The sequence below is a fragment of the Panthera pardus genome, unplaced genomic scaffold, assembly GCF_024362965.1.
Source record: "Panthera pardus isolate Hobbes unplaced genomic scaffold, ASM2436296v1 HiC_scaffold_22, whole genome shotgun sequence".
Taxonomy (NCBI): Eukaryota; Metazoa; Chordata; class Mammalia; order Carnivora; family Felidae; genus Panthera; species Panthera pardus.
This window is the reverse complement of record NW_026526788.1, coordinates 5480354-5503025: the sequence shown is the minus strand read 5'-3', so window position 1 is coordinate 5503025 and position 22672 is coordinate 5480354. Positions and strand designations below refer to the sequence as shown.

Genomic DNA, 22672 nt, shown 5'->3' with positions numbered 1-22672 from the left:
AATAGGAATTACATGATTTCATGAGATTTTCCTTTGCTTTGTAAGGAAACAGGTCATAAAGAATTGGAAGTACAGTATTCCAGTTTGGTGACTGCCCAAATCATATCCTCACCCAACTAAATCCCAAAATGGAAGTTTTTATTTTTTTAATATTTATTTAAAAAATTTTTTTTAATGTTTACTCTTGAGAGAGAGAGAAGGATAACACGCGTGGGGGAGGAGCAGAGAGAGGGAGACACAGAATCCGAAGCAGGCTCCAGGCTCGGAGCCATCAGCACAGAGCCTGATGCGGGGCTCGAACCCATGAACCCGCAAACTGCAAGATCAAGACCTGAGCCGAAGTCGGACGCTTAACCAACTGAGCCTCCCGGGTGCCCCTTTTTAACGTTTGTTTATTTATTTTGAGAGAGAGGGCAGGGTGGAGAGAGAGAGAGAGCACACACAAGTGGGGAAGGCACAGAGAGAGAGGGAGAATGAGAATCCCAAGCAGGTTGCACACTGTCACTGCAGAGCCCTGCTGGGCACCATCTCATGAACCGTGAGATCACGACTTGAGTGGAAATCAAGAATAAGGCACTTAACCGACTGAGCCAGCAGGCACCCCTGGGATGGAAGTCTTTTATCCTACTGCCAACATCAATTTTTATCTGAAGTTTGTAAAGACCAGCACAAAATAGTTTGCCATTTAAGGAGTCCCCTACCGGGCACAGTGTGGTGGCAACTGTCTCTCACCCCCATCATCTCCCTCTATCTGTTGTGACTGTTTGCTTTTCTTCGGATGGCATGTCTTGTGAACTATACTACAAGTACTTTTTTCCTATAAACATAGAGATTGGCAAATCTTAACATTCTTTTTGTCAACACTCACAAACGTTAACACTCTTTTGCTAGCTTTCTACCCTGTGCTTGCATGATTTTTTAACATTCAAAATGCAAACAGAATCTTCTAGACTATACCATTAGACAATAGGACTCATATCTGGATTTCAGTTCTGATGCTTAACTTTAAAGTTACTGCAGGCAAATCACTTAATCTTTCAATACCTTAGGTTTTCGTTTCTGAAGAAGGATGACAAGATCATAGAATTTAGGCTTGAAACAATCCTTTTTGAACGTCCATATGAAAGGCATAATAAATACTAGGCGATCATATTATTCTTAACCTTTTAGAATTGTAACATCTTCCATTTTTGCCGTCCCCTTACTACCGAAAAGTGTACTCAGAAGAGTTACATTTTAAGGAAGTAAGCTAATGAAAGAAAATTTACCACCTGAGTATTTTCAAACGTTACCCTCGAAGTATATTCACTATTTTGTCAGCATCTTCCTAGTGCTGTCTTTTAAAGGATTTTGGTGAGTGTCTCGAATATCCGCTAAGCCCGCATTCAGACATTTTTCCAGAAAAGTACATTTCATCCTGCTCTTTCCAAAAAGTCAATAGGAGGGTTCTGGCATCCAATGGCTGTTGAATTCCCTCCAGTTCTCCTACAAATTTCCTTGCAGACTGAGAGAGTGTGTGACCTCAATCTCTCCTTTGTCTGTATTTTTCACTCAGCTCTTTAAATTCTGACACAGGAAGTACTTAGCCTCCATCCAAGACCCCAATTTTTACTCTAAATGGGGACCCGTACCTGTGTTTACACACAGGCTGGTGACTAACAGCTGCTGATTCTTAGACCCTCCACAGACAGTTTATCTCCTCCACGTGCAAAAGTCTCTTTAATATCTGGATGCTTTCTGTGCACAGGGGAGGTAGGCTACGGGGAGAGGTCAAACAGAGGGAAAGTATTTCTAAAAAAGTATATTTGCAATTGAAAAACCAGCAGAACTGTCTCCTAAAACGCTATTACTTAGAAAAAAGGCTCCCCGATTACAGAAGTTTCCTGTATGTCATGACTCTCTGTAGTAGGCACAGACGTATTCCCATAAAGAAGTATGTTCAAATGCCTATGTATAATTTTTTTAAAGTAGATCAGCCCTGAATAGCACATGCGCCCTTTCAGTCTTAACGGTGGTTTTGCATAAGGAGCTGAGGATGTTATCCACAAAAAATCCACATGACATGCGGCTGCATTTTTTTTTTCTCCTTCAAATATGCCAGGGTCAGAGTTTAAGAAGCTCTAGTAGGGTTGCAACATCATGCTATTAATAGAAACTGCACTCTAAAGAATGAAGGCTGTGATTCCACATGTGGATATAGGGTGAAGTGCATGAACTCAGCAGTCTCTAGGAATATCACCTCTTGGGCAGTGCTCCCCGTGCAACCCTCCCCCAGCTGTGTGTCCTCAGGCCAGAGTGCCCTCGGGGTCTTCTGGAAGGAACCTTTTTTTTTTTTTTTTTAACACTGCCCTGTGGGGTGTCAGTACAGGGCCCTGCTGTGTTAACAAGAGCATCATCTCAACTGGGGTAAGCTCCGGGGACCAGATTCAGACTTTAGATGTTTAATGCTCACATGGCGGAAGCCCATGGAAATGTCCGTGCGGGGAGGTCAGATTTGTTCTACCCACTGAGCCATTGCTTAGAACTGCTCCCTCTGGCTTACCTTCCGATCGCTTCCCTTATCCCTGCTCTTTTTGGATGGTATCCTACAGAACGGCTCTCCTTTTGCTCCTAGACTGTGATTTTTATTTAAAAAAGAAAAAAAAAAAAGGCCTTAGAAATTAGAGCTGGAAAGGACCGTTGCCTCATCTAATCTCGGCAGAAGTGTTCCCCGTGGAATATTTCCTTTAGTTCTTAAGACAAATGGCAGCATTTCGGCGATCTGGTGAAAAGCCAGCCTCAACCCACGGCCCCACCAACACCTGGTGCGGCGTCCACCTGCCTGCCTGTCCACCTATGAACGCGTAGGAGGGCCCTGCAGCCAACCTGGTAACCTTGACTCTGAAAGGCAAAGATTATCATAATGCTCTTCTGAGAGGACCAGCAGCCTTAAGCAAGAGGGCAGAGTCTACGTGACTAAAACATACCAACTTCCTCTTTCATAAGTCATCACATGATGAACTACAATTACAATTCCTGCCTTGTCTCTGCGAATTGCAGACGCATTGCCTCACCCTAGAAACCCTGCTTCTGTGTGTGGAGGAGGCGGCCGTAGCTGCTGCGGCAGCCGATTTGGATGGGATCCAACTCCAGTCTGGGCCGGCAGGGAGGGCGGTGGGTGGAGGACAAAAACAAAGCTATGTTTACTTAGCATAGATCGATAAAGCTGCTTCAGAGCTACATGAAAGGCCAGGCAGCATGAAAGACTTTTGATACAATATAAGGAATTGCTGCTCTGGATCCAGGGCCAGCCTTAACCCCCTTGATCCCGGCTCCTTTTATGGCAAAGAGAGACCAGAAGTAAACCAGCCTCCCCATGCTCCGGCAGGCATTTCGTTAGGGAAGTTACAACAACTCTGTTTCAACATTCAACTCACAGTGTAATATAAAAAGGAAATGCCCTTCGTTTGGAGAACACAAGCGCTGCTCTACAAAAATCCTTACTTTGTACCTCTCAAGGCAGCATTTGTATTTCAGGATTTCTATTTTGGGATGGAACGGCAGGCTTTCCCTTGAGGTTATTACAGTACCAGCTTGCAGGTAAATGAGTATAATTAGGCCATGGCTCTAACACAGAGTTGTTTTCTTTTAATGTTTCAGTCGCTGCCTAGTGGGGCCATCTCTTGGGGGTGTTCAGATGGCCAGTCTCGCTGCAGCACAAAGACTGGAAGTGTTGCACATCAAAGTCACGCGCTACAATCAGCGGCACAGGGACTGCGTGGAGAGTGACCAGAGGGACACGTCCTCAAAGAGGTTCGAGACAGCAGGTACTAGGGGTGACGAAGCCCACTGGCACCAGCTGCTCCAGGGAAGGATCTGGGCAGGCCCTATTCTCCCGGCTAGAAGAGGGTGAGGCAGGATTGCAATTGCAAGCAAGATCCGGGAACAGATGGGGAGACCTTTCTGGCAAGCACACCTTCTCTGGAAATCCCCAAGAGAAGACAGGCAGGGTTGGCCTGTAAAAACACTTAGATCTGGCATTACGCTTTCTGTGCCACTTTCGAACAGGTTTTTTCATGTGCTTTAAGCAGCTCCCTCCACCGTTTCTCTAAGGGTGTTTTTCCTCTTCCTTGTGGTTAATCCTTTGAAGCAACCTGGCATTTTCAATAGCAACAACTAGAGAGAAACGTCAGCAGGATTTTTTTCTCTCTCCACCTACCAATCCAGTTGTAGGAAAGATAATATAATTAGTACCCTGTTCTTCCCACACTTAACCAGCCCATTCCAGTCTCACGCAGAGATGTGGGCCTGTTTTCCAACAAAAGAAGCTCCAAGGGCCGCCCTTCCAGAGTTGAAGTGTCTAGGTCCCAACTGAGGGTGACTAAGCCCGCGTCTATTAGTCGGTAAGACTAACGACCAGCCAAAAGTGATTTACCCGTAACACACACCAGCTCCTCCTCCCGATACAAGTGTGAAACTCAAGTGCTCACTTCAGTCTGGGCAGAGGCTGTGGCCGCCAACAGTGGCGGGGCGGGCAGGCTCTGGGGCCGCACCCGGCTTTCGCGCGAAGCGGGTATGCACCCGGCCAGGGACTGCCCTGGCCTGGGCCGCGCCGTGGGTCCCGCCACACTACGGCGCCGGGGACTTCCGCCCACGGCCCGGACCCGCGCGACAGCCGCCTGCGGGACCCGCGAGCCGGCAGGCTGGCCAGCCACCCCCACGGCCGGCGTGGACCCCGGCGCCCGCGCCCCGCGCCACCTCCAGTCCAAGTTTGGGCCCGGGGGCGGGGCCTAGAGGCCCACAGTCGCCGGAGGGGGCGGAGCCTGCGCGGTGACGCGGCCGCGCTGGCCGTAGACCCCCGGATCCCTGGAATGTGCATTCGTTCAATGAGGCCGCCAGTGCCAGCGGCGCCGAGTCACGTCCGCCCGGAGCGTGCGCACTCGGCGGCAGCGGCGCACGCGGGCCCGCGGCTCTGCGCCCACGTCACGCGCCCGCCGCGCGGTCCTACATAAGGCGGCCGGGTCCGCCAGCGCCGCCGCGAGGTCCCTTGCTCGGCAGGTTGAGCCCGGGCTAGGAAGGAGGGGAGCACGGGGGAGAGAGGAAGCCTCGATATTTGCGAGGGGTTCGGCGCTCCCGCTTCCCTCCGGAAGGGCTCCGCCGAACGGCGAGTGGACGCGGTCCCAGGCTTAGGAACAGACTCTTAGTAAAACTTAAGGGGACTGGCGGCGCCTGTGTCCTTCAGAGACAAATGCGCGTGTGAAAGCACTTGGTGGAGTTCAAATGGGACTCCTTAACAACAACAACAAAAACCTGTGAACCACGTTAGATTTAAAGTCCCCATCCTCAAGAGAGTGACAGCACCAAGTCACAAAGTGGCCTTGCTTTTAAAAACACGAGTCTTGGCATGATTTGGCCTCAAGCTTCTGGAGGGGAGGAATCCTGGCTGAGTAGTGGAGGCAGCCGAGCGGGCGGAGGGGAGCAAACCGCGCCAGCGTCGCCTTCACTTCGGGGACACCGGTCGCGGCGCGGGCGGGCGGCGCTGCCCCGCGGGCGGGCGCCGAGGAGCCGGCTCTCCCGGCAGCGCTCGTTCTCTCACCGCGCGGGGGGAGGGGGAGGGCGCGAGCGCGGGGGAGGGCGGGTGCGCGCGCGAGGGGAGGGGGGCCCGCGCAGGCGCCGTGCGAGGCTGTCGAAGAATCAAGTCTGTAGAAGTGGAGCGGTCGCGGCGGCAGCAGCAGCAGCGACGGCGGCGGCGGAGCTGAGGCGGGCAGGGCGCTGACGCGGGCGCTGGAAAGCGGCGACGCCAGGAGCTGTGAGAGAGCAGCGGAGCGACCCGGGGCCCGCGCCGTGCCCGTGCTCCACGCCGCCCGGCTGCCGCCGCCGCCCCGGCGCGGCATGCCCCGCCGCTCGGGCTGAGCCTGCCCCGGCGGCCGCCCCCCGCCCCCCGCCCCCCCGGCCTCCCCGCCCCCCCGCCCCGCACTCCGCGCCGGCCGCCGCCGCGACCTGCTGCGCTCCCCCGCGCCCGCGCGGCCCGTCTTCGCTCCGGTCTGGAGGCCGGCCGCGGCCCCCGGCCGAGCTCCCCGCCGCCGCCGCCGCCGCCTCCGCCGCGCCCGCCGCGCCGCCCCGCCGCCCCGCCGCCGCCCGCCCGCGCCGGCCGGGGGGACGTGCTGCCGCGGCTGCAGCCCCTCGCCCCGCGCCCGCCGCCCCTCGTGCCCCGGGGGCGCTGCGCGGGCGCCGAGCCTTCGCGGGCTTTGCCGCCGCCGCCGCCGCCTCTGCGGCCGCCGCCGCCGCTGGTGGGGGAGACGCGGGGTTGGGGGGGGAGGAGGGCGCGCGTGGTGCCGGCGGGGAGCGGCGGCGCCCCCTCCTCCTCCTCCTCCTCCTCCTCCTCCAGCGCCGCGGGTCCTCGGACATGGCCGCGGCGGTGGCGGTGGCGGCCGCGTCCCGGCGGCAGTCGTGCTACCTGTGTGACCTGCCTCGCATGCCCTGGGCCATGATCTGGGACTTCACCGAGCCCGTGTGCCGCGGCTGCGTCAACTACGAGGGCGCCGACCGCGTCGAGTTCGTCATCGAGACGGCGCGGCAGCTCAAGCGGGCGCACGGCTGCTTCCCGGAGGGCCGCTCCCCGCCCGGCGCCGCGGCCCCCCTCCGCCGCCAAGCCGCCGCCGCTCTCGGCCAAGGACATCCTCCTGCAGCAGCAGCAGCAGCAGCAGCAGCTGGGCCACGGCGGCCCCGAGGCCACCCCGCGCGGCCCGCAGGCCCTGGAGCGCTACCCCCTGGCGGCCGCCGCCGAGCGGTCCCCGCGCCCTCGGCTCCGACTTTGGCGGCAGCCGCCCGGCCGCGGGCCTGGCCCAGCCGCCGACGACCGCAGGCCGCCGGCCCGTGAACGGCATCCTGGTGCCCAACGGCTTCTCCAAGCTGGAGGAGCCCCCGGAGCTGAACCGCCAGAGCCCGAACCCGCGGCGCGGCCACGCCGTGCCGCCCACCCTGGTGCCGCTCATGAACGGCTCGGCCACGCCGCTGCCCGCCGCGCTCGGCCTCAGCGGCCGCGCCCGCCGCCTCGCTGGCCGCCGTGTCCGGGGCCGCGGCCGCCGGCCTGGGCTCGGCGCAGCCTGCCGAACTGAGCTCCCACAAGCGGGCCGGCGTCCGTATCGAGCAGCGCGGCCGCGGAGCACGAGCAGCGCGAGGCGGCCGCCAAGGAGAAGCAGCCGCCGCCGCCCTCGCATCGCGGCGCGGCCGACAGCCTGGCCGCGGCGGGCCGGGCCACCGAGCTGGGCGCCGAGGGCGCGGGCAAAGGCCGCGGGCCCGGAGAGCAGGACTGGGTCAACAGGCCCAAGACCGTGCGAGACACGCTGCTGGCGCTGCACCAGCACGGCCACTCGGGGCCCTTCGAGAGCAAGTTTAAGAAGGAGCCGGCCCTGACTGCAGGCAGGTTGTTGGGTTTCGAGGCCAACGGGGCCAACGGGTCTAAAGCAGGTAGGGGCGGCTGTGGAGTGAGGGGCTCTAGGGGAGAGAGGGGCACGCAGAGCAGAGGAGGGGGTGCTGTTTTCCATTCGCCCGTTTTACCCCGGCCCAGAAACAACAAACACCCTACTTCCTGATCTGCCTGAGGCGGAACCAGTGCTTAGTGGCAACGTGTTCATGAGCTGAAGTCAGCATAACAGAGATGAGTCAGACTGGGCTGATAGGCACTGACACAGGGTTTTCCTTTCCCAGCACATTCTTGATGGGAGCATGAGGGCACCAGTCACCTTTTAACCTGTTGGGGGGACGTTGGCGATCGAATGCGCGGTTTAACCTGGGGACGTGCGTGCACGTGTAGAAACAGGCTCCTGGGTGCATGCTGTGTTCTGTGCTTTTACAATACCGCCTCGGAGCCCCACGGGGTCTAAGTGTCCTAACTTGCACATGCACTTGAACTCCTGTGAGATTTTATAGACCAGCTCTGAGAGAATGGAGGTTCTTTAGGGGGTCTTGTTTCGTGTTAGGAGGACGAGATCCTTTCAGCACACATCCACTTACTTCCTTTTTTTTCCTTTCTTTTTTTCTCTCCCCAGTGGCAAGAACAGCGAGGAAAAGAAAGCCTTCTCCAGAACCAGAAGGTGAAGTCGGGCCCCCTAAGATCAATGGAGAGGCACAACCCTGGCTGTCCACACCCACAGAAGGGCTCAAGATCCCCATTACTCCTACATCCTCTTTTGTGTCTCCACCGCCCACCCACTGCCTCACCTCATTCCAACCGGACCACACCGCCTGAAGCGGGCTCAGAACGGCCAGTCCCCCCATGGCAGCCCTGATCTAGTGGCAGACAATGCAGGCGGCAGTCACGCCTCGAAAGACGCCAACCAGGTTCACTCCACTACCAGAAGGAATAGCAGCAGTCCACCCTCTTCCGTCGTCTATGAACCAAAGAAGGCTAGGCCCCAGAGAGGTGGGGGGCCAGGGGCAGGCAGCACTGAGGACTGGAGCCAGTGCACCCTGCCAGCCTCCCAGACTCTTCTCTGGCAAGCCAGTGCCCCCCTGTGCTGCCACCCTCTGCCACGAGCGGCTGGAGGACACCCACTTTGTGCAGTGCCCGTCTGTCCCTTCGCACAAGTTCTGCTTCCCTTGCTCCAGACAAAGCATCAAACAGCAGGGAGCTAGCGGAGAGGTCTATTGTCCCAGCGGGGAAAAATGCCCTCTGGTGGGCTCCAATGTCCCCTGGGCCTTTATGCAAGGGGAAATTGCGACCATCCTGGCTGGAGATGTGAAAGTGAAAAAAGAGAGAGACTCGTGACTTTCCGGTTTCAGAAAAACCCAATGATTACCCTTAACTAAAACTGCTTGAATTGTATATATATATATCTCCATATATATATATATATATATATATATATACACACACACATATATGTATATATATACACACACATATATATATACATATGTATATATATATGTATATATATATATCCAAGACAAGGGAAATGTAGACTTCATAAACATGGCTGTATAATTTTGATTTTTTTTTGAATACGTTGTGTTTCTATTTTTTTTTTTTTTTTTTGACGACAAAAGGTATGTACTTCTAAAGGCATTTTCTTCTTTTGTTAATGTTATTAGCATATCTTTGTGCTTTATTATCCTGGTGACAGTTACCGTTCAATGTAGGCTGTGACTTGCGCTGCTTTTTTAGAGCACTTGGCCAATCCGAACTGCTTCTAGCTGTATTTGTATGCACTTATTTTAAAAAGAAAAAAAAAAAAAAGCCAAATACATTTTCTGACATTGTAAGATTGCCTTACTGTCTGTTATTCCTTACTGCTGGCTCCTCTCTCAGGCTGGAGGCCAGTTGGTGGAGAAGGAAAGGAAATGAGTGAAGTGGGCGGCATGCCAGTGGGAAATATCACCAAGTTTCCCCCAAAACGTTGTCCTCTCGGAGTAGTAGGAAAATAGATGGCGAATCTTTCTCTGTTTCGTTCTTAAAAGTTCAGTTGTTGGGATATTAATGACTGCCTGGGAGTTGCTGCTGAGAGATTTTCAGGACTCGTGTGGTTTTGGGGGGGGAGGGGGATTTTTTTTTTTTTTTTAAAGGCAAAGTTGACCACTGTTCACTGCCCACGTGATCAGTTGTAAGCTTCCAATGCTGCCTGCTAGCCGGTTACATAATACACGATTCAGTGACTGAGGGCGGTGACCGCGGATGGCGCGGCGCACAAGGTGGCACTGCCATCTTTGAACAGAGCCTGGCTCTGCAGCGCCACTCATGTTTTGAAACCCCCCCCCCCCCCCCCCCCCCCCCAGAGCTCTGTTTGTTGTTGGTGTCGTCGTTCCTTTGAAAAGAGTCTCGAGGGAAGTTACGGTTCAGGTGGACTTGGAGATTGCGGGATTGGTTTCGTTTCTGTTTTGTGTTTGGTTTTTGTTTTGTTTTTGGTTTTGGGTTTTTGTTGTTTTATCATTTACCTGTAGTGCTATTGCTGTTGGTACTCTCACCTACACCCTGTTTCTAGCGAGTGCTAAATACAGTATGGTACAATGACAGGAACAGCACATAGTGCTGCCAGGACTGCCCGTGGGCATATCAGTGACAGCCCAAATGGGGGTGGAGGAAACCTGTAATTTCCTTCTTACGTGTGTTTGACATACCAAGTGAATAATACTGTTCTTCTGGAAAAAAAAAAATTTTTTTTTTGATAAACTAGTGACAATTAAAGTAAGGGTTTTAATAATAGACAGGCCCCACCTCTCAAACTATTCTTAGAAACCTTTTGTAAACTAGTTTCTTTGGATCACTATTTTGCATCAGTAAACTGATTTTTTTTTTTAAACCAATAAATCATCTGTTATTAGAAATAGTTGGCTCACAGTGATACTGGTTTTTCTTTTGTGCTGTTACGATTTAACATTGACAGGAACACTATTCGAAATCCTTTTATGTTCAGGTGTTTGTAACTTGGCCCTATAATTAGGCTGAATCATGGCTTCAAGGTCTACTACAACTTCTGTGTATCGTTTACGACCTAGCTTCTATTTTAATTTGAAGATAGAGATTGTTACCCTCTTTAGATTCTTTTTTAGTTATGTTTTTGTCTTTCTTTTTTAAATTGCTCAAATATTTTTTAACGGTCGAGTTATATTAACACTTGAAAATCAGATACTGCACCAAATACAGTATTTTTTTTTTTTTTTGGTAGTGTTTTTAACGAGTGCACCTATAATTAATGCTGTGCAAATTCATGTTACCGGTCATTGTTATATTACAAACAGACTTGCATGATTAACCAGTTTGTTGTTACACTTTTTTTTTTTTTTAATTGGAGCATCAATGACTCAGATCAGACTGGTTTCTCTTATGTAAATGCATACATGCAGAAACAGAGTCCATTTTACATGCCCATAAAGACATTTGTAAAGAATTCAACTATTATGGTTTGTTGTATAAATGTGTATCTAAGCACTTTATTATAAACTGGAATTTGACCTCATAGATTTTTACAAGTTGATCAGTCATTTGACCTGATTCGTGGTAGCTATCTGTATGTTTTGCAATCTTAATACAGATGAGCTTTCCAAAAAGATTATTAATAAAGAACCATCCTGCTGTTTTGAGTAAGTCTTTCCAGCTGTGGAGAAGACAGCCTATGGATTCTCTGTGCTGGTGTTTAAGGAGGGGGAGAGTACGGACAGCTTGAAAGGGCTGTGTTTGAGATTACTCCTATTAAAAACTAAGACCTGGAGGAGTCTGGCCCTTGGGTGGCCTTCGTGGAAGGCTTGCAGCTGTAAAATGTTGATTGGGGTTCTTCTTCTGGCGTTCTCTTAAGTTAAAAAGTTTAACATTGGGACATGGGTTTGATCTTTTGTTGTACCTGATGACAGTGCAGAGTCTCCACAGCTGGATAAAAATGTCAGAAAGCTACTTACTGTACACGGGCAGTATCCGATTTCAAATCCTAAATATTTCAGCTGTGCTTTTAATACTCAAAATATTAGGGGATGGGGTGTTGAAGCTTTCCCTTTTTTGCTTTACCAATTTATAGAATATAACAGATGTACTGTCTTTCATGTGGCCTCACATTAAAAGTTATGAGAACGTACACATGGTTTACAACTTTTACTATATACCTTCCCTTGGCCACCAAGTATTTTTAAAGTGTGCCACCTTTTAACCTTTACTTTTTTTTAAGTTGAAGGTGATACCTTTTTCTATATATGATGAAACTCATGTCAACTGAAGTGAGTGTAATCTCATATCAACATTATTATATTTTAAAATCACGCTATGGAAATATCACCTGCATTCTGTCATTTGTCAGATTTACAGTACCTTTTTTTTTCTTTAACTTTTAGCATTAAATAAAAATAAAATTGGGAGCACTGAAAATTTTCTGAGGCCTTTTTTAATGTTTTAAAGTTAGCTTAGAATGGCTATTATTGTAATCACTAATGGCAATGCGACCAAAGGATGTGTGGGCTTGGGGTTGGGGTTTGACTGGAAGAACAGGAGGTAAAAGACACAGAACAAAAAGGCAACTGATGGTAGGGGGGAAAAAAAAGTGCTAGGGACCGGGGAAAGGGCAACTGGATAGGGGAAACCGATTAAGAGAAGAGCGGAACAAAGTACAGCCAGAAAGTACTTGTTTATTTTCAACTTGTAGTAGAGCCAGCCCCTGTACAACAGGAGACTGGCAGGAGATCCTGTCCACACCTCAAAGGCTATCGAGACCAGGAGCTACTCTCTGGAAAGCATCAGAAGAAAACAGCCATGTTGGGCCACGTGAAATGCACCGAAGACAAAAGGGGGAAAATAGTAGCCTGCCTTTTGGAAAGCATTGGAATAAAATGAGAGCGAAAAGCCAGGGGGATTCCTGATGTCTTGAAACCTGAATTTATAAATAGAGATAAAAGGTGGGAAGCACCGGGAACCATTTGCAGACTACTGTCTACTCGCACATAGTAAGAGATGTTTGCAGCTTTTACTCGTTTTATTGATCAATGGCTTGGCAGACTTCTGTGAAAGGAAGTTGTGAAGCTTACGTAGAGTTTGGGGATAGCGTACACATAGACTGATTTACTACGTGTTTTAAATTAAACAGCCACAGTTAATGTGTAACTGAATATTTTTCGGTTGGGGTGGTCCCGTAACTCGGACCCATGGCTGTATGTGTTACAATAATTTCTTTTTATTAGTAGGCTGTTTAAGGCAGTTTTCAAGAAACCGTATTCTTAATAAGTTAATTACAGCTCATGATACGCAACACGATGTTTCATTTAGGGATCAGGTTAAAAGAAATGTTAAACCGTTGACTTTAACGTAAGAATGTTAAATTTTATTTTTAGTAAAATTTAAGAGACTGCAGCTTGCAGAAGTCATTTTTAAAATTTCAAAAGCTCCTCTCAAAGTAAACTTTAATGATTGCATTCAGTTTCCAGTTAAGAAGACCAAATGAGCCAGACTCTTGATGTGGCAGATGTCTTTGTTTATTTCCCAAAGGAGGGAAAAAGTTAAAGGGAAAATACAGAGAACTCCCTTGAATTCCTAGACTTAAGTCCCTTGTTACTCAAAGTTGTTTTGCATATGATTTATAGATGGTTTTATTTGGTTTAGTGAAGAGTAAAATGTTTCTCTTCCTGATTCCAAAGGGTATGCGTGGAATCATTCAGAAAAATGTTCAGTTGTGTGTAGGCCACTAGAAGTCCTGAGTCACCCTCATTTGCTTGCCTTTTCTTCAGAGGGAACAGTGTGAGAAGACACGCCTTTCCTCTGTCACAGACCAAGGTCAGAGGCACCAATGAATGGAATACATATTTACCTACTTCATCATCTGGGGCTCTAGAAATGAGAGGCGGGGTGGGGATGCTATTTAACTCCTTCTGTGCCACTGGTTAGGCCTCTGGCAGCAACAGTATTGATTACAATCAAATAAAAATTATGGTGTGACTTCGCAGATTATTAATTAGATCCTTTGTTGCTGTTTCTCTTGACAGCCTGCATTTTCCTCCAGTTATGAACCCCTGACAGGAATTTAAAAGGCACAAAACTATACAAAAAGCCAATTTGTAAATTACTTAGGAGGTCGGAGGATGGAAAGTGACGGATTTATGGATTATCTGTGGATTTCTCTATTAATCCCCAGATAAATCCATTATTAGGGATATCCACACTATCCCTATTTACCATTAACTAATTTGTACCTAATTTAACAGTGAACTTTGTTTTAACCCATCCGTCTGTTAACCTGCTGTTGCCCCGTGTTCATACAACTTCACATGCTTGATTTAAAACAGCTTTCCTTTTTTAACTTGAGGTATAATTTTTTTAATTCTAGAATACGAAATCAACATCAGCATGGATCTTTATCACAGCATATTGTGTGCTTCTGTGTGGCACTAAGCCACGTAAAACAACCCATACAAGCTACAGACGAGGTCTTTTAGGGCAAAAAAGTACGCCCTAGGCAAAATCATTTTTAGAATCATTTAGACATTGGGTCGTAAAGCCGTTCTTTTATTTTGAATCTGAGAAACAATCGAGCAAAATCTCCTTAATAGAACAGCCCTATCAGAACGGTATAAACAGTCTTAAATATTGCTTTGAAAACAATGTAGCCCTTTAAAACTGAAAGTCTTAGTAGAACGAGTCTTCAGTGCACAAAAAATTTATCACAAAGTCAGCCATGAAAATCCTCTAGGAGGTGATTTACTTTTAGGTCAGACAAGGTCTGGATAAGAGACCACAGGATTCCTAGTTTAAATTGGAAGCATCAATACACTGGTTGATCTCATCTTTTGAATGGACTTTAGAAGTTGGATTGCATAATCTAAAGAGCCTCCTCTGGCAGTTCAGTTAGACGCCCTTGATGCTGAGATAAGACATCCTATATAGAGTAGTAATGTCCCATTTGAATATTTCTCAGTTTATATTTTGGGGAAATCAAATGTGGTCTATAATCTGTAGAACCCATCACTTAACCACTTTTGCTTAGCAATTACTATTTCATTCTTAATGTCCCTACTATCCATTAATATTCAGATGCTTACAAGGAGACAGGCATCACGCACAACAAAGGAGTCACGTTTTGTTGTGTAGGTTATTCAGGCAGCAAGTTTAGCAGACCAGTCCTTGGGTCACTGCATACTTCTCTGCCTTTTAGAAAATCTCTTTCCCCTGGCAGTTCAAATCGAATCTTTTGAACTGTAAATATGGCTATTTACATCGCCAGGAAAAAATAAGTCCAGAAACATGTCCTCAGAATTAAGGGCCAAAGTTTATTTTAATGTACGGTGAGAGTTTACTAAAAGTAAACCTTTATTGTACGATTTTAAAATATTAACCACACTCATATAAGAGTTCTGCAGAGAACTGAAACGTAGGAGTAGGGATGGTCTGGGGCCGAAGACATCAACATTTTGTTACACACAGCCTTGGCTTTGGGCCTTCCGTGTTCTCCAAAGCCTGAGAGACGACGCGGGAGCTGCAAGACAGAAAAAGGCTGTTGCATGCCTTAACCCAGGCTAAAAGGCCTCTTACCTCCGTTTTGTTATTTCTGCCTCCAAACAGCATTCCAATTAGCTCTTTTTGGTGATAAAAGATAAAGATTTATTGTACCCCACCTACAACTGGAATCAGAATTTCACAGGAGGGTCACAGTCATTAGAGAAGTTTTTTGGAATACTATTCTCTAAATAAGCACCATGTGGGGGTGTTGCTATTATTTAACACCTATTAAGTAGGCACATCATTCTAGGCTTTGAACAGCTGAAGAGTCCGGGCCCCAGCTTTCTTGGAGCTTACAGACAATCCCGCAGACAGGCAGGGGAAGGTCGGTGCGCTCGATTAAGGGCACATACTGAGCAAAGTTTAACTACTTGCTGGTTTCCTTCCGCGAGTTTGGAAAATACATGGTCTAGGGCTAAATTCTTAACCTGGAGGATTGAGTCTCGTTCTAGAACTTCTAACCGGAACCTCGGTAGGGCTGTGACACAGGAACGCAGTCCGAAGTCCAAAGTGCTGTCACACAAGAAATTCATTATGCCCAGCATGCAACCGTCATGCATGAAAGGGGCCGCTGGACCTCGGTTATCTTCCTACAAATCAAGAAGCCATTTGGAAACATCGGGGCCAGGTCAAAATCGTCAAACTGTAGCCTTGTCTTTCTCCACTTTTTTTTTTTTTTTTTTTTTTTTTAATTGTTGCTCACAGTGGCGTTTTTGAAAAGGAAGAAAACAGCCGCCAGCACTGCCAAGCCCTGTTTACTGGAGGGGAAGGAAAGGGGAGGCGGCTCCCTGACTCTCCGGCAGCCTGCGTAAGGGCCTGCGCCCACGAGGGGACCTTGCTGCGGTTTCCAGCGCGGCACCCTGACTCACGCCGCGCCCGTGTTTATTTATTCTAGAACTTCTGCCGGGGCCGCACGGCCGCCGGCGCAGCGCCTTCGCCCCGCGCCCCGCTCTGCGCACGTGGAGCCGGGCGGCGGGACCCCACGCGGGCGGCGGCGCCCGGACCCGCCCCGCCGGCGCGCCAGCTGCGCGGCTATAATTAGAGAGGAGCCGCGGCCGCGCGCCCCCGCCCGCGTGCCCGCGAGGGCCGTGCGCGCGCGCGCGCGCGGCCGCCCGCGTGCGTTCCCCGGCCTCGCGCTCTGGACCGGTTACCGAGTCGTGCACCAAATAAAGTAAAGGTCTGGCTCCTGCCGGGCGAGGCGGGCGGGCGAGCGGCGTGCCAGCCGGCTCCGGGGTGTGGCGAGCCCTCGGTTGCCCAGAAAAGATGCAACGCGCGTCAGCAAGAGCCTTGGCTGCTGCCGCGAGGGTCCCTGACGCGCTGCCGGCTGTCCCGGGTGGATTTTCTAAGTTGGGGAGGGCGCATGACAAGAGCTGCCCCAGATGTCACTCCCTTTTTGGAAATCATGAGGCTGCCTTTTTTTTTTTTTTTTTTTTTAAACGACTGTGGCTATAATAAGGCAAACGGTCCACGCTGGTGGAGTAAACTCTCATACTTAAGGGGCATCCGTCTTCGGGGAAAGCACACCGAGGCACGGGTGCGTGTCCATAAAAATGTTATTTATTAAGCGAACCTCAGGACATGCCCATATGGGTACTACAGAGTCAAATAAAGTACTGCAACCACCGACTGCCTAAAAGGGAGTTGCCTTTTTACAGAGAGACCTTTATTAAAATTACAGCAACGGCCAAAAAGTTTTTTCTTGCGTCATAGCTCCGTTGGGCGCTGGAGGTGCCCCGCAATCCATGGACTTCTCATTTCCGTTCATTGTTAGATTCAATACTCTGCAGTAACGTCTCAAAAAAAATCCAAGAGGCATGACCCCGTCCTTGCACAAGATGACGCCGAAATGGCATGTAGTACCAGCCTTGGAGTGCGGGCCGAGGAACTTCACTGTGGACTGAGGGTTGTGTAATAGTTTCAGGCACGAAATCATTTTAGAAGCGTGGGATGAATTCCTACAGAACCGTCCCCTCCTTCTGTATTTTATCGAAGAACTCGCAAGGTTTCTCAGGTTGCAGCTCGATTCCTACGAAGCTATTTTTGCTCTTTGCCCGAGCCCATTGGTCTTGACACAGCATCGCTAGAGTCACCCGCTCCGCTCCTGGACAAAAGACCTTTGAGAGCGAATTCTGCAGAGAGAGTCTCTCTGAAAACACACCTCAGAATTGTCCAATTCTGTCCCGGACACACGACAACACTGGAACAGAGGTCAGGACGTCTCTAGGTGTTCCTGGGCTTTGGGTGATCATTTCAGGTAATTCCATTCATTTTTGTGTTTCTATGTGCCATTATTATTATTATTATTATTGACCATGTGCTTAACTTAGTGGGGCAAAGGAATCAAACTGGACTGTCTCAATGACAGCTTTTTGGTTTTTCATCCATCGGCCAGACATAAGAAAGCACTGGGTGTGATACCCATTAGGTACTTGGGCGCCATGAATGTGTACCACTAAAAATATAGATGCTTGGTTATTATATTAAAGAGGAAATAGCAAATGGTCTTGAAACACTGGAGAGAAGGGGCTCCCCCTGCTGTCATCATAGAAGCTGCATCGTCTCTCTGGCTAGAGTAGCAAGGACATCGCAGGGTAAAGCATAGTAGCTGACCATTCATGAAGTTCTCATCACCTTGGGGGACGTATAGTTCTATTGGAAATAAAAAAAAAAAAAACACAGACCACGAATGAAGGCAATGAATACTTTTCTTAAAAGTTTCCTATGCTCACATTCATTTGCTGAAGGGTCAGCGTCCCTATAAACCACTGAAATGGCCAACCCAAGTCCACGGATGGCTTTAAAGGCAAGGGTGGTAATTGCCACCTGGTGGCAGGGGGGATTGGGGTGAGCCTGTGTTTGAGCATAGTGTGCCTTTTTTTTAAAAAAATAATCGATAAAAGTGACGTATGACGAAAAATAAAAGAACACCACTAAATTTCGACCTTGGTAAAAATGTTGGATTTGTAAAAAAAACTCGTTTCCTTTTCCTATAAATCACACTCCTCTGCACATGGGTCTTTACATCTGTAAGTAAGCCTTCAGAGCTCATGAACACCATGGATTTGTAGCCCTGGGAAGAACTCGATGGCAAACATTCCCTGAGTGAAGTGTCAGCTGTGACCAGACTGAGCCGGAGGTCATTCATCTGTTTGCTGAGAGGTTGAGGACTTGGATGGAATTAGTCGGGTCGAAGGTCTTCACGGATGAGGTCAATCGCAAGCAGTTAGGAAGGAGAGGAGAGGGGCGCCTGGGTGGCTCAGTTGGTTAAGCCGTGGACTTCGGCTCAGGTCACGATCTCACGGTTTGTGAGTTCCAGCCCCGCCTCAGGCTCGCTGCTTTCAGCACAGAGCCTGCTTTGGATCCTCTGTCCCCCTCTCTCTCTGTCCCTCGCCCACTCGTGTTCTCTCTCTCTCTCTCAAAAATAAACATTTTTTTTTTTTTTAAAAGAAGGAAAGGAGATGGCCTGTGCAAGCTCTGAGGGATTGGAGAGGAAAAATCACCAGATGAGAACCCACATCTACGTGGGTGTGGTCATGTATTGATTCATTTATTGGTTTGCTTATCCCTTCCCTCCACTCATGGTAAGGAAGGCAGGCTCTTGAGCTTTGGCCACAGCTCCACCTCTCTAACCATAGCACTTAACCCTCTGACCTCAGCTTAATTATCTGTGAAATGGGTTAAGGCTATACCTATGTCGTGGCATTGTTGTTGAGGGGGTTGAATGACAGGGTTATATAACACGCATAGTCAGCGCATATTAAGTCCTTGTTAAATTTGGGTACATCACCCTGCGGTGCTGGGCTCTGGGTCGGAGTTAGATAGTTGTTAAAAAACAAAAAACAAAAAAAACACCAGTGTCTTCAGGGTCACCTGAGTGGCTCAGTCCGTTAAGCATCCAACTTTGGTTCAGGTCATGATCTCACGGTTGGTGAGTTCGAGCCCCGCGTCGGGCTCTGTGCTGACTGCTCGGAGCCTGGGGCCTGTGTCTCCCTCTCTCTCTGCCCCTCCCCTGTTCATGCTGTGTCTGCCTGTCTGTCTGTCTTTCTCTCTGTCAAAAATAAACATTAAAAAAATGTAATCATGAATCTGGTCACCTCTCTCCACCTGATGGACACCATCATCATCTCTTGTCTGAAGCACTGCAGAAGCTTCTTACCTGTTCTTCCAGCTCCCGCCTGTCTTCTCTCCAGTTTGTTCTCAGTTCAGCAGCCAGAATAAACCTCAAAGATACCGGCCTGATCTTGTTTCTTCTTCATCCAAAGCCCTACGATAGTTTTCTATCTCCTTTAGAGTCAGATGTGAAGTCTTCCGCTGGCCTGCGAGGCCGTGCTACCTCTCAGACCTGGCTCGGACCCTTGCTGGCTCCGTTTTAGCCACACTGACATCCGAGCTCTTTCCTGACCTTGCCGAAGAGGCTCCTGCCTCAGGACCTTTGCATTTGCTCTCCTCTGTTTGGAATGGTCTTCTGAGATGTACGCATAGCTCGCTCCTTCACTCCCTTCAGGTCTCAGCCCCAGTGTTCCTGTTGCTGTTGTAAACATTCCCACAAATTTAGTGCCTTAAAACAACACAAAATAACTGTCTTAGGGTTCTGGATGTCAGGAGGGTAAATTTAAGATGTTCACGGGGCTGGTTCCTTCTGGAGGCTTCTGGGCAGAACCCATTTCCTTGCCCCTTCCAGCTCCTAGAGGCCGCCCACATTCCTCGGCTTGTGACCCCTTCCTGCCACCACTCTGAACCCTCGCTTCTGTCCTCACGTTGCCTCCTGCCTCCCTCTTCTAAAGACTCTTATAATTGGGGCGCCTGGGTGGCTCAGTCGGTTAAGCAGCCGGCTCTCGGTTTCACCTCGGGTCATGATCTCATGGTTGCTGGGTTTGAACCCCACGTTGGACTCTGCACTGACAGTGTGGAGCCTGCTTAGGATTCTCTCTCTGCCGCTTCCCCACTTGCACGCACGTGTACTCTTTCTCTCTCTCCCTCAAAATAAATAAACTTAAAAAAAAAAAACCCGTATAATTACCCTGGGCTCAGCTGAGTAGTTCAGGATACTCGGCTTATCTCAAAATGCTTAACTTAATCAAATCTGCAAAGTCTCTTTACCAAGCAACATCCCGTATACACAGGCTCAGGGTGTTAGGATGTGGACATCTTGGGGAGGGGTCATTACTTAGCCTACTGCATGCATACTGTCTATAAAATAACCGTCCCAACTTACCCCCCATTCTAGAATCCTGTCCCTGTTTCATTCTTCCCCTTAACACTGTTCCCCATCAGACATTGTTTGTGTCTCTTGGTTTATAACTTTCTGTCTCCCCCGCGCCCCGACCCCTGCATGCCTTGGAGTGTAAAGCCTACGAGACAGGGCAAAGCACCCCCCTGTGGCACAATAGTGGGGGGCGTGGGCATGTTCTCAGTAAATATTTGTTAAAGGGCTGAATTTAGTCTCTGATCTTAATGAGGGGAGTGTGGTGCAAAATAGTGAATGGTAAGAAAAGAGTCATGGGGCACCTGGGGTGCATGGGGCTCAGTGAAGCGTCTGACTTTTGCTCAGGTCATGATCTCGCAGTTCACGGGTTTGAGCCCCGCATCAGGCTCTATGCCGACAGCTCAGAGCCTGGAGTCTGCTTCGGATTCTGTGTCTCCCTCTCTCTCTGCCCCTCGACAGCTCATGCTCTCTCTCTCTCTCTCTCTCAAAAATAAACACTAAAAAAAAATTTTTTTTAAAAGAAAAAAGTCATAAAAATGTATTTGGAAGATTTCGTGGAAACACGATCATTGGGCTGCAGAGAGAGAACATCGGGAGGGCTGCACGGAGGAGGAAACTGAAGGGGGCCAGTGGCAGGGCAGGGCTTGGGAGAAGGAAAAGAGCTCAGCCAGGTGGGATGGATCTGGGTATGGTAAGCAAGCACGGGGATCCTACAGGAACTGTTTAGCCAGGCAGGAGGAGGGTCCAGGCGGACAGATGCAGATTCGAAAAAGCAGGAAGAAAAGGTCTGGGGCATATGCTAAGGAACCACATCAGAGTCCGAAGGGTGATGTAACCTGAGATGCTTTCTGCAGGGGTAGGAGGTAGGGGGCGGGGTTTCAGGTAAAGCAGGAGGTAGCAGGCAGGAAGCGCATTCTCCTTGGGGGTGGGCGGTAACAGCCTCTCCCAGGGGGCCCCCCAGAATGGTGAGAATGCGTTCTGATGGCTGACCCCAAAGAGTTCAGCCTGCTCTGAACTTCCACCTTCTCCTGGCACAGAAGGAGAGATGAGGGCGGCAGGGGTGGGGTGGGGGGATGTGCAGCAGCTTGGCTCACCTAACAGCTCCCCGGGGGTGGGGGTGGGGGGCCTTCCAGGCTGGTTGCAGCTGTTCTTTTATCGAAAGATTTGGCCAAGAACAGTGTGAAACGGTCACAGTCACGACTGCCTTGACTCCACCAGCCTGTCTGTGCCCTTGGATAAGTTCTTGGGTGTCTCTAAACCTCAGCCTCCTCATCTGTAGAATGGGGATAAGAATAGTGCCTACTTCTTCAGTTTATTGTGAGGGCTAAGTGAAGTGGTACATTAAGTCTCCTCCGGGCAGTTATACCATAAACCCAGAGTCTAGTTCTTTATCCCCGAACAGGAAGCACCCGAGGCCCCGGGGGGCGGGGGGGGGGGGGTGACCAACTATCTTCTCTCCCCTCACCCAACCCCTAGAGATCTCACCACTCAGGTCTGCCCCCCCAACCCCCCACCCCCGGGGCCCTCTGTGGACAGATCTCTCTGATAGGCCTTCTGGGAATGCATATTTAAATTGCAGCCCTCCACCTCCAGAGTCCTCTGGCAGGGAATCTCCCCCACCACTTCCAGTGGGAGTGGATTTCCAGCCCTTCGTCCCTTCTCTAGCCTGAAAACTCCCCCCTTCACACTTGGGTTGTGAGTCTGCATGGCTCTCCCCTGCCCAGCCTCATCTCGGGGATCTCTGGCCCATCCTTGGCCCTGGTGGAGAGGACAGAGGAAGGCCACCAGATTCTGGGAGCCGGAGAGAGGCTGGGATGGAGAAGCCTGAGGCTGTTTCAGTCCTGGTTCTGTCTCTCTCTAGCAGCAAGGGCCAAGGTCAGTTTTTTCATTTTTTATTTTATTTTTTTAAGGTTTATTTATTTTTGAGAGAGAGAAAAGACAGAGTGCGAGTGGGGGAAGGCCAGAGAGAGCGAGAGGGAGACACAGAATCCGAAGCAGGCTCCAGGCTCTGGGCTGTCAGCACAGAGCCCGATGCGAAGTTCGAACTCAGAAACCTCGAGATCGTGACCTGAACCGAAGTCAGACGCTTAACCGACTGAGCCACCCAGGCACCTCGTGTTCTAGATTAACCAAATGTACATATCACACACCCTACCACAGGTAAGGAGGGAATGTTTAATACCTATAGTATTAGGTATAGAACCAAGAACTTGAAAAGGCACTGTAAGCTCTAAGGTAACGTAAAAATACTGACTTTTACTACTTAACCTGGGATTTCTCTACCGATAGAAACTTTACCCTACCTGAAGTTAGGGACTTACTTCCCCTCACACATAATTTACAAAAATATCAAGACAACTTTGCTCTGATCACCTGTAAAGTATTGATCCAATAGTGTTCCCCCAAATCCCCAGCTCATCCTAAGGACACAGCTCTTTCTGGGAGGCGGTTCTCATGGTTATGGTGCAGTTACAAACCCCTGGGTCACATGTCTACGTGGCCTTGCAGAAATGTTACGC

General features: G+C 49.7%; 1 protein-coding gene and 1 long non-coding RNA gene across 5 annotated transcripts in view; both read left to right on the top strand.

Annotated features, from left to right (window-relative positions):
• Positions 1 to 6197: 6197 nt before the first annotated feature.
• Positions 6198 to 11833, top strand: IRF2BP2 (interferon regulatory factor 2 binding protein 2). Its single transcript, XM_019418971.2, is given in 12 exon segments — positions 6198 to 6616; positions 6618 to 6779; positions 6781 to 7026; positions 7028 to 7111; positions 7113 to 7449; positions 8031 to 8185; positions 8187 to 8234; positions 8236 to 8364; positions 8366 to 8430; positions 8432 to 8483; positions 8485 to 8502; positions 8504 to 11833. Coding segments are annotated over 12 exon segments (1773 nt in total). The 5' UTR covers positions 6198 to 6385; the 3' UTR covers positions 8750 to 11833.
• A 3843-nt stretch (positions 11834 to 15676) lies between these two features.
• The window catches only part of LOC109248899 (uncharacterized), a 48045-nt gene continuing 41049 nt past the window's right edge, over positions 15677 to 22672 (top strand). The window contains exon 1 of one of the 4 annotated variants that reach the window (XR_008425031.1): positions 15677 to 17201. This is a non-coding gene — a long non-coding RNA (uncharacterized LOC109248899). The remainder of the gene's footprint in view (positions 17202 to 22672) is intronic. The other 3 variants (XR_008425032.1, XR_008425029.1, XR_008425030.1) reach the window with 3 other exon arrangements.